General features: G+C 43.6%; 1 protein-coding gene across 2 annotated transcripts in view; it reads right to left on the bottom strand.

Annotated features, from left to right (window-relative positions):
* LOC120936834 (probable cation-transporting ATPase 13A5) overlaps positions 1 to 12,201 on the bottom strand; it is a 157,882-nt gene that overhangs the window by 133,146 nt on the left and 12,535 nt on the right. The window contains exons 3-4 of one of the 2 annotated variants that reach the window (XM_040349539.1): positions 1,049 to 1,186; positions 116 to 241 (exon numbers count right to left, since the gene is read on the bottom strand). In XM_040349539.1, the coding sequence (XP_040205473.1) occupies positions 116 to 241; positions 1,049 to 1,186 (264 nt within the window). The remainder of the gene's footprint in view (positions 1 to 115; positions 242 to 1,048; positions 1,187 to 12,201) is intronic. The other variant, XM_040349540.1, reaches the window with a different exon arrangement.

Below are 12,201 nucleotides of genomic sequence, written 5' to 3'. Positions count from 1 at the left end.
TCCTAGTGCCTAAGACCCGTGACCCCTGCAGCAGAACAACTAGGCACAGTGATGTAGCGACATGACCAAGGGTGTAGAGCCCCCTCCCTACACCTAACCACAGACCAGTACCTACCTGAGCGATTATGCAGCAACCCTGACCACCTGCACCGACCACTGTGAGTGCTGCCACAGAAAAAATGCCCTGAGACGATCGAGCCGATCCACTGACAGAACGCCCGAAGCTGCCGTAAAGCTGGCCCTGTAGTGGGGAATAAGAAGCGTGTCAGCCGTGCAAACGATCCCCGCTGAGCGGCCGACAGTAAAGCAAACAGACCCACTGTAACTCCGGCACCGAAAGACATGCTGCCTGCACACATCCACTACCACAAGACACCTGACAACCGCAAATGACGTCGACAGCACCTCTGACCAGAAATGACGCAGACGAGTGCTCGGAGAAGAGGGGGAGACTAAGAAGCCCCACGCTCCTCCCACAAACCCAGGCTAGCCAATGGCCAGCCTTCTCACTTATCCACACTTTATTTCACATCATTTCACACAATGAGTTTTTTTAATTATTTATTGCAAAATTGGTTTATTTGCTTATAGTAAATGTATTGCAAATGTTTTTACCATGAGTACACAAGTGGGGATTATTTTTTTCTGCCCATAAGCTTCACTCTATGTTATCCTATGTGTCCATGCACACATGGACGTTTTTAGTGGTTGATCAGCAGAGGCGTTTATAGGCTGTTTTCTGAATGCCCTAAAATAGCAGTGGGAATTTTCACCACAAAAAACGCTGAACACTGGTAAATACGCAAAAACACTCATAAATGAGCATAAACTCTGGGCACATTTAGCACTTCTGCATTTATTTATTTCAATGGCCATAATAAATAAAAGTTCTGGTCAATGAAATATATGTACTCCCAAACTCCAAATTCTGTTAAACTCTGCTAAACTTACCTAAACTGTTTTAAAACGCAGATTTCCCCGTTAGGATAAATAGTGTTTACAAGAAACCAGTGTTTATGAGGCCTACAAGTGGTGTTTAGTTGCTCACCTTCTGCTCAGGCTTCCATAATAATGTATTCAGTTTGGAGTTCTCTTGTGATGTATCATCAGGCTGAGATATAGTATGGGACACATCTGATCCATGTATCCATGTCACTTTTTTCTTTGTGTATTTCTTAAATTCATCCTGGTAAAAAAACATTCCATACTATTTGTTAGTTCTTCTGTAGTAAGAATGCCCTAAACACATTTCACATTGGCTGTATAGTAATTTATTAAAGCATGTCTATGTTCAAAATGTAAAATCATATATTCATTACCACATTGTATTTTAATTATTTCTAACATACTCATATTAGTCTAAAACGATCTTAAAGTTTGTGAACTTATAGGTAGATTCAGAAAGAGTTAGGCCGGCTTATCAGTAGATAAGCCGACCTAACTCAGAATCTAGGACAGTAAGCTTATATTGGATTGTCAGTAATAACTATTGTAATTTTTGTCATTACAATGCTCATGTTAAAAAATGAAAGTGTGAGCTGTGATTTCCTTTAATAAAAAGGTTTTGAGATCTTTTTACAAATATAGTTGCATAATTAGGTTGAAAAAAGACACAAGTCCATCCATGTCAACCAATAGGAAAAAAAACTAACAAATAAAAAACCTCCTTATACACAATTATATACCCACATTTGATCCAGAGGAAGGCAACAAAAAAAACAATAAAGCATGATCTAATTTGCTCCACTAGGGAAAAAAATATCCAGTAATATTTGCTTGTGCATTTATAAATTCACTCAGATTTTTTTTAAACAATCTACTAAGCTGGCCGGAACTAGTTCTTGAGGGAGTCTATTCCACATTTTCAGCTTAGGCTTAGGCCCCGTACACACGACCAGTTTCCTCGGCAGAATTCAGCTTCCGACCGAGTTTCTGGCTGAATTCTGCCGAGGAAACTGGTCGTGTGTACACTTTCGGCCGAGGAAGCCGACGAGGACCTCGGCGAGGAAATAGAGAACATGTTCTCTATTTCCTCGTTGTTCTATGGGAGAACTCGGCCCGCCGAGGTCCTCGGCGGCTTCAGGGCTGAACTGGCCGAGGAACTCGATGTGTTTGGCACGTCGAGTTCCTCGGCCGTGTGTACGGGGCCTCAGGCATTAAGATTTGTTTCACCCTTAGACGCAAAGGGGTTAAAGCCCACCTGCCGCATATTACCATGTTTTATCAAATGGCAATAGGCCAGGTTTTAATGGCAGATAGAAATTGGTTAGTAGTTTGCTCTGACTGCCCCTGATGATACAGCAATGAAGAGATCACAGATGATACAGCGATGTAAAACTGAACAGCAGCAGGGCATTTTAATGAGGACGAATTGACCAAAATGTAGAGACCCCAAATGACCCAGTTTTGTAAAATTATCCAGCAGCAGGACAATTTTTAACAGCAAGGATAAGTCTGAATTCATCAGCGACAAATAGGTATATTCAGAGAGAAGTAACTAAACTTGCGGCGGCGTAGCTTAGCCTGTTTAGGCTACGCCGCCGTAAGTTACCTAGGCAAGTACATGATTCTCAATGTACTTGCCTGCTAATATACAGCGGCGTAGCCTAAAGCGGGTGGGCGTAAGGGCGCCAAATTCAAATGTCTTGGTGGGGGCGTGTTTGATGGTAATGAGGCTTGACCTCACGTTTTTTACGGTTTTTTTTCAACTGCGCATGCGCCGGGCGCCTACATTTCCCAGTGTGCATTGCGGCTACGTACGCCGCACGGGCCTATTGATTTTGACGTGGACGTAAACAACGTAAATCCCGATTCACGGACGACTTATGCAAATGACGTAAAAAAATCGAATCTCGCGGCGGGAACGGCGGCCATACTTTAACATTGTTATTCCACCTAATAGATGGAATAACTTTAGGCCTGCTAATGCCTTACAGAAACGGCGTAAATCGACTGCGGCGGCCGTGAGACCCGGCGCTACACAGATCTCGGTAACTGACCGACAACAGCGGTCTTTTACCATGTGATCGCGCCGTCCAATGACGGCGCGATCACAGGTAAACAAACCGGCGTCATTTGATGACGCCGGTTCCTCCCTCCTCTCGCTGTACCGATCGGTACAGTGTGAGAGGAGACCGCGGATGGCAGCAGCAGTGTGGGATGGATCTGTGACTATTGCAGTCACAGATCCATCCATCCCTGCTCAGCCATCCCTGCATTAACCCCTGCAATTCTCTGCCTTCCCTGCGCAATACTCTGCAATGCTCTGCCTTCCCTGCGCAATTACTCTGCAATACCCCCTGCGCAATACTCTGCAAAACCCCCGCGCAATACTCTGCAAAACCCCCGCGCAATACTCTGCAAAACCCCCGCGCAATACTCTGCAAAACCCCCGCGCAATACTCTGCAAAACCCCCGCGCAATACTCTGCAAAACCCCCGCGCAATATTCTGCAATACCCCCGCGCAATACTCTGCAATACCCCCGCGCAATACTCTGCAATACCCCCGCGCAATACTCTGCAATACCCCCGCTCAATACTCTGCAATACACTGCAATACCCCCGCGCAATACTCTGCAATACCCCCGCGCAATACTCTGCAATACCCCCGCGCAATACTCTGCAGTACTCCTTGCACAATACTCTGCAATACCCCCGCGCAATACTCTGCAATACCCCCGCACAATACTCTGCAATACCCCCGCGCAATACTCTGCAGTACCCCCGCGCAATACTCTGCAGTACCCCCGCGCAATACTCTGCAGTACCCCCGCGCAAAAATTCTCTGCAGTACCCCCTGCGCAATACTCTGCAGTACCCCTTGCGCAATACTCTGCAGTACCCCCGCACAATACTCTGCAGTACCCCCGCGCAATACTCTGCAGTACCCCCGCGCAATACTCTGCAGTACCCCCCGCGCAAAAATTCTCTGCAGTACCCCCTGCGCAATACTCTGCAGTACCCCTTGCGCAATACTCTGCAGTACCCCCGCACAATACTCTGCAGTACCCCCGCACAATACTCTGCAATACCCCCCGCACAATACTCTGCAATACCCCCCGCACAATACTCTGCAATACCCCCCGCACAATACTCTGCAATACCCCCCGCAAAATACTCTGCAATACCCCCCACACAATACTCTGCAATACCCCCCACACAATACTCTGCAATACCCCCACACAATACTCTGCAATACCCCCCACACAATACTCTGCAATACCCCCCACACAATACTCTGCAATACCCCCCACACAATACTCTGCAATACCCCCCACACAATACTCTGCAATACCCCCGCACCAATACTCTGCAATACCCCCACACCAATACTCTGCAATACCCCCGCACCAATACTCTGCAATACCCCCGCACCAATACTCTGCAATACCCCCGCACCAATACTCTGCAATACCCCCGCACCAATACTTTGCAATACCCCGGCCAATACTCTGCAATACCCAGAAAATACTCTGGGGAAAAAAATGCGTTTTAACCACTTCCCGCCCACGTCATATGAGGTCCTTGACTTTGTGCAGGGATATCTAAATGATGCCTGCAGCTACAGGCATCATTCAGATATCATTTTTTTCAGCCGGCGATTCTCTACACCATAAGAACAATCATGGCGGCTGTTCCGCCTCTTGATCGTTCTTACGGGAGGCAAAAAGGGACGTCCCCACTCCCTTCGCCCTCCGGTGCTTCTTCTGACTCACCGCTGCGATCGAAGCCAGGATCGTTTTTTTTCTTGTTTTTTTTCAGGCTTCCCAGCCTAGAGGTGAGATGTGGGGTCTTATTGACCCCACATCTCACTGTAAAGAGGACCTGTCATGCTATATTCCTATTACAAGGGATGTTTCCATTCCTTGTAATTGGAATAAAAGTGATCAAAACATTTATTTTTGGGGAAAAACGTGTCAAACTAAAATAAATAAAGTAAAATGAACAATAAAAATAAAAAATAAATATTTAAAGCGCCCCTGTTCCCGCGTGCTCGTATACAGAAGCGAATGTGTACGTAAGTCCCGCCCACATATGAAAACGGTGTTCAAACCACACATGTGGGGTATCGCTGCGAACGTTAGAGCGAGAGAAATCATTTTGGCCCCAGACCTCCTCTGTAACTAAAAACATGTAACCAGTAAAAACATTTAAAACGTCACCTATGGGGATTTTTAAGTAGCGAAGTTTGGCGCCATTCCACAAGCGTGTGCAATATTGAAGGGTGACATGTTGGGTATCTATTTACTCGGCGTAACTTCATCTTTCATATTATGCAAAAACATTGGGCTAACTTTAATGTTTTTTTTTTTAAAAAGCACAAAACTGTTTTATTTCCCAAAAAAATGCGTTCGAAAAATTGCTGTGCAAATACCATGCGCGATAAAAAGTTGAAACGACCGCCATTGTATTCTCTAGGGTCTTTGCTAAAAAAGCATATATAATGTTTTGGGGTTCTATGTAATTTTCTAACAAATAAATGATGATTTTTACATGTAGGAGAGAAATGTCAGAACTGGTCTGGGTGCTCCAGAACGCCTGATGGTGCTCCCTGCATGTTGGGCCTCTGTATGTGGCCACGCTGTATAAAAGTCTCACACATGTGGTATCGCCATACTCGGGAGGAATAGCAGAATGTGTTTTGGGGTGTAATTTGTGGTATGCATATGCTGTGTGTGAGAAATAACCTGCTAATATGAAACTTTTGTGGAAAAAAAATAAAAATAAAAAAAACCTTGATTTTGCAAAGAATTGTGGGAAAAAATGACAACTTCAAAAAACTCACCATGCCTCTTTCTAAATACCTTGGAATGTCTTCTTTCCAAAAAGGGGTCATTTAGGGGGTATTTGTACTTTTCTGGCATGTTAGGGTCTCAAGAAATGAGAGAGGCTGTCAGTACATCAGATGTGATCAAATTGATCAATTTTCAGTAATTGGTACCATAGCTTGTAGACCTTATAACTTTCACCCAGACTAAATAATATCCAAATTTTTTTTTTTTAACCAAAGATATGTAGCAGTATACATTTTAGGCCAAATTTATGAAGAAAAATTCATTTTTTGCAAAATTTTATAATAGAAATGAAGAAAAATTCATTTTTTTTACAAAATTTTCGTTCTTTTTTCATTTATAGCGAAAAAAATAAAAACCGCAGAGGTGATCAAATACCACCAAAAGAAAGCTCTATTTGTGGGAAAAAAAGGACAAAAATTTCATTTGGCTACAGTGTTGTATGACTGAGTTATTGTCATTCAAAATGTGAGAGCACCGAAAGCTGAAAATTGGTCTGGTTATTAAGGGTGTTTAAGTGCCCAGTTGTCAAGTGGTTAAACATAAGTCAGCGTAGATTCTGAGTTAGGTCGACTTATCTACTGATAAGTCGGCCTAACTCTACCTGAAGCTACCTAAAAGAGTACAGGCTGATACTTTACACAAGAACTAGGATACTGTAAACTGAGGTCTCCAAACTTTCTAAACAAAAGGCTGATTTACTGTCCTTCAGACTTTAGGGGCAGTGTCAGTGGGAGTAAAATAATTACATAGTGCCTGTTAGCATTGCACCAATACCGGTGCCGATACTAAGCATTTGCAAGAGTATTTGTTCTTGTGCAAATGATATGTGCTGGCCGGTTTGCAGTGCAATTTCAAAGCCTGGCCCGTGAGATTTTGTTCATCGGCTCAGGTGCAGCCAGCCCGCTCATAAGTGAACAGTCTGTTAAAATTCACTGAAACAAACAGAAAACTGATGTGAAACTGATGTCTCTAAAAGTGAAATCTGTGCAGTTTTCCCATCAGTTTTCATGCACGAGTCCTAGAAAAACGATCACAACACTAAATATAAGTATCAGTATTTGGTATCCACAAGTACTTGAGAAAAAGTAACGGTACTCATCCTTTTTTATTAAGGAAATTGTATCAGTGCATCCCTAGTGCCTGTAATCAGTAGAAGGAGGAATAGAGCCCCATCAGTAGTATCAGTGGGAGGAATCGTGTCCCATCAGTACTATCAGTGGGAGGAATAGTGCCCCATCATTAGAATTAGTGGGAGGAATAGTGCCTAATTGTTTATATCAGTGAGTGGAATAATCCCCCATTGTTAGTGTCAGTGGGAGGAATAGTGCCCCTTCATTTGCATTAGTGGGAGGAATAGTGCCTAATTGTTTATATCAGTGAGTGGAATTATCCCCCATTGCTGGGGTTACCCAGTGACATGTACAGGTGACCCCGCCCCCTCTGACGCAACGCGGGTTTCCCGTTGCGTCAGAGGGGGACGGGGTCAGCCGTATATATCTCACTGGGTAACCCCAGCATTTCCCTGTTGCATCAGAGGGGGGTTGAGATCACCTGCACACGTGATGGGTGGCCACGCCCTCAGCTATATAAGGGCTGTCACGGTGGAAGAGTGTTATACGGCAGGTGCCTGCCATGGAGGCAGGATCGAGTCAGCGTTTTTTTTTCTCTGTATACTTACTCGAGAATGGATTACATCGCTGGAATTTGTTTTTTTCTTTTTAATTTAATAAAGTCCCAAGCTGTCTACTGTGGTTTTTAACACTTTTGACACTATTTTTGTGAGATGGTAGGGGTACAATGTAACCCGTTACCAATTCACATGGGGGGGCGCTCTCTCGTCCCCCCTCTTTTCCTGCAGCCTGCCAGGTTGCGTGCTCGGATAAGGGTCTGTTATGGATTTTTGGGGGGAACCCCACAAAATTTTTTTTTTATTTTGGCATGGGGTTCCCCTTAATAATCATACCGGACCCAAACGGGCTGGTAATGGACTGGGGGGGGGGGGCATGCTGTTTTTTCAATTACTTTTATCTGAATTTGCCGGGACGTGACAATTCATTATAGCCGCGAGTAGTTTTAACCTCCCTGGCGGTATGATTCTTTCAGAAAAAACATGCTGAAAGCGGTACCATTATTTGCAAGGAAATTTGGCGTTTTATATTGTAGGTCTGTAATTTTTAGAAATAACTCACTTAAATCTGACCAAACAAGATTCTAATAGGCATCCCGGGTATGACATTTTTTTAAAAACAAAATTATAAATTATAATATAATAAATAATTATAAATAATTATAACAAATAATAATATAATTATAATACAAATTATTCAATAATGTAATCAAATCAAAATCACTGAAATTTGCTCAGTTGCAGAATTGTCGCTGTCATTATTTTTTTTTGTTTTATGACGAATTTCCCCACAAATCGCTATCGCACAATTCTGCAAGTGATTATAATTTATTATCGCTGTTTTTTAGCTGATCTAAAACCATTTTTGACATAAAGGGACACTTTTGGTTGCTATGGACAATCTACAGTTTGCAGGGAGAAAGAAACGTTTTTATTATATAAAATGACATGCATGACACAGGACAGACCACTAGGGACAAGGAGGGTGTGTTTTTTTTACATACAGTACTGTAATCTATAAGATTACAGTATACTGTATGTAAAGTGTTTGTTTACTTTTTTGAATTTGGCGCCGTTCTCCGTCCCCGTGCGTCGTAACGTCACAGGGAACGGAGATCGGCGTTACACAGAGGCACTGTGTGAATCGAGCGAGGTCCCGCTCACTCACACAGCGTGGTGGCATCGCTGGATCCAGGGACAAGGTAAGTAAACCAAGCCTGTGGATCTAGCGAGGCAAGCTCGAGTCTGACTCGGGGTTACCGCTCGCAGCAGGAAAATCTAACCCCGAGTCAGACTCGGGAATACCGCCAGGCAGGTTAAATTACTTTTTTACCTTGAGAAATGTAATTTTGTGCAGGGACTGTTCTAAATACGGGAAACATGTGCTACTTTACAGGCATAATATAGACACCCCCCAGGTACGAAATTTAAAAGAATATTTCACTTTTATTGTTTCACTTTAAGCATTATTAAAATCGCTGCTCCCGAAAAACTTCTGATTTTAAAACTTTTTTTGCGTTGATACATTTCCCCTGGGGCAGGACCCAGGTCCCCAAACCCTTTTTATGACAATAACTTGCATATTAACTTTTAAAATTAGCACTTTTGATTTTTCATGTTCGGGTCCAATATACTTTAACGGTGTTCGCGTGTTCGAACAAATTTTTTGCCTGTTCGCATGTTCTGCTGCAAACCGATTCGGGGGGTGTTCGGCTCATCCCTACTTGGAACAGTGGTGAGCCTCCCACGCTGTGTCAATTAGACGCAGATAGGGTGGCTTGAAAGCGAGCATGCAAAGCAGCTTTCCATTGGGGCCTTTGCTGAAGATGAGAAGATTCCGATAACAATTGTCCGATGGACATGTTTTGTCGGATAATCCAATGGTCTGTATGCTCCATCAAGCAATTGTTATCGGAATTTCAGACAACAAATGTTGGCTGTGCATGCTTTCAAATTATCCGACAACAAATGTGTTACGTCGGATCATTTGATCGTGTGTACACAAATCCATCGGACTAAAATCCAAAGTACAAACACACATACTCTGGACCAATGCTAAATATCAGACAACAATAGCAGAAGTTGCCCAAAGGGTGGCGGTAAAGAGCTGAAAAACCACGTGGTTTGGTGTATGCTGGCTGAAAATGTTCTGCGGTGTGTATGCAGGACAAGTTCACAGACAACGCCCTTTGGACAAAAATCCTCGAAAATGTCCGATGGAAGTCTGATCGTGTGTACAAGGCTTTAGACTCCAGTGGGGGGCTGCAGAAAAGGAGGGTGGGGCTGCTCTGCGCAAAACCATTGCACAGAGCAGGTTAGTATACAATGTTTGTTATTTCAATAAAAAAACACAAAGCTTTAGGCCCCTTTTACACGATCAGACCGTTCAGATCTGCCTGTCAGTTTTGTCGGCGGACCTGAACGGCAGCTCCATAGAGTCCTATGGAGCGTCGGATGTCAGTGGAGACATGTCCGCTGACATCCGACCCGATCCGATATGCCAAAATCGGACAGATGGCGATACGTCCCCATCCGTCCATGGCGGATCGGATCGGGTGAGATCTGATAAAACGAACATGCTGTCCGTTTTCATCAGATCTCCCTATAGTAGACAGCGGCACTCCACAAGCCCCTCCCTACTCAGTGAGCAGAGAGGAACTTGTCATCCGCCGGCTCAGCGGAGAGATCTCCCGCTGAGTTGGCGGACTCCGTAGCGAATGGACTGCTGTACCAATGCAAACACGGCACACAGGAAAGAGCTAGAAGTGAGCCTAACCTTTTTGAAAGATACATTTTCAAAAGACTTCCACTATCAACAGCTTACACTTAGGTATGAAGTTCTGGAGTTAGTGGGCCAGATTCAGATAGGTTAGCGGATCTTTAGATCCGCGTAACCTATCTGATTTACGATCCGCCGCCGCAAGTTTTTGAGGCGAGTGCTTAATTCAGAAAGCACTTACCTCAAAACTTGCGGCGGCGTATCGTAAATCCCCCGACGGAATTAAAATTCCGTGGCTAGGGAGAGTTTACTATTTAAATAAGGCGCGTCCCCGCGCCGATTGAACAGCGCATGCGCCGTCCGCGAATTTTCCCAGCGTGCATTGCTCCAAATGACGTCGCTAGGACGTCATTGGTTTCGGCGTGAGCGTAACTTGCGTCCGGCCGTATTCTGAATCTACTTACGCAAACGACGCAAAAATTCAAAACTCGGTGCGGGAACGACGGCCATACTTAACATAGGATACGCCGCACTTACCCCTGCTATAGCAGGGGTAACTTTCCGCCGGAAAAAGCCGAACGCAAACAACGTAAAAAAAAAAAAGCACCGGGCGGTCGTTCGTTTCTGAATCGGCGTAAATGCTCATTAGCATATTCGACGCGTAAAAGACACGGAAGCACCACCTAGCGGCCGGCCTGGAATTGCAGCCTAAGATCCGACGGTGTAAGTCACTTACACCTGTCGGATCTTAGGGATATCTATGCGTAACTGATTCTATGAATCAGTCGCATAGATACGACCGGCCGACTTTAGAGATACAACGGCGTATCAGGAGATACGCTGTCGTATCTCCTATCTGAATCTGGCCCCTTATTTCTAAATTAAGTGCCACTACCCCTCTTCCTGAAAGAAAGCAGTTATAATTTATTGTATTGTTTTGTTGTTTTGCGGGGGTTCTAAAATTAAGGCCAGGCTCACACAGTTTTGGTGTGGTAATGCATGCACGTAAATGCATGTTGGATGCATTCTTTTTGAACCAGTTGCCAATGAACACCAAGAAAAACCTCATCTGACCCTTTTTTGGGAACCCAACATAATGTGATAGGTGCACTGTGGTGTGTTCCTTCAATGCGTTGATGTACCATTCAAAGTGATTGACTCCCTAGCACACTACCGCATGTCACAAGGGAGAACCGGCTATACCTATTACAGAACAAAGAGATTTTATCTGTAAAAAAAAATGTAATTCCCACTGACACTATTTTCGGCTATCATCGATAGCTAACACTCTTTAATACATTAGGAAATCCAGTGTAAATGGCTACAATAAAAATATTACACTTTCACACACAAGTCCCCACACTGCTTACAGAACATGAGATACATTCATAGATAATGAGAGGACTTTGTGTTTATAGTACATTTGTTCTGTTTTATCAGTACATTCTGGGTAAAATGAGGCTAAAGGGGTCTGAGGTTACAAATGAAGTCTGAAAATACCGCCCATTGCATCCCAATATTACCAGAGATTTCATTATTTCTGATAAGCTGGCAACACTTTTCTACAAACATGAAAAAACGGTTTATGACACTTAAAGCATATCTAAACAGCAAAGGAGACAAAAAGCAATGAGACAAAAAATTTAAATCAACTCACTTAAGCCCCATTTTACATAACACAAAAAAAAAGCTAAAGTTAAAATAAATAAGTAAAAAATGCATTAATAATATGTTTTTGGTATGTACTAAATAGTAAGCATTGTGTTATATTATATAAATGCCATATTTTATGTATTATGCTGAGATCTATGATTAAGACACACAGGGCCAGATTCACAGTTGAAATACGCTGGCGTATCTACTGATACGCCAGGGTATTTTCACCATAAAAGAACACATAAAATGAAGTCCTTGTTCGCACGGGCGTCCTTAAGAGTACACCTGTGTGAGGGCCATGTTTTCCCTGCATGGGATGCACAGGTGTTCCATGTCTCCCATGTAGCAAAAACACAGCCCACGCATGGGTATATACGCTTAAAGGGGTTGTAAACCCTCAAGG

This window comes from Rana temporaria, chromosome 4 (genome assembly GCF_905171775.1).
Source record: "Rana temporaria chromosome 4, aRanTem1.1, whole genome shotgun sequence".
In the NCBI taxonomy this organism is placed as follows: Eukaryota; Metazoa; Chordata; class Amphibia; order Anura; family Ranidae; genus Rana; species Rana temporaria.
The sequence above is the reverse complement of the archived record's forward strand: the minus strand, read 5'-3'. Positions and strand labels throughout refer to the sequence as shown.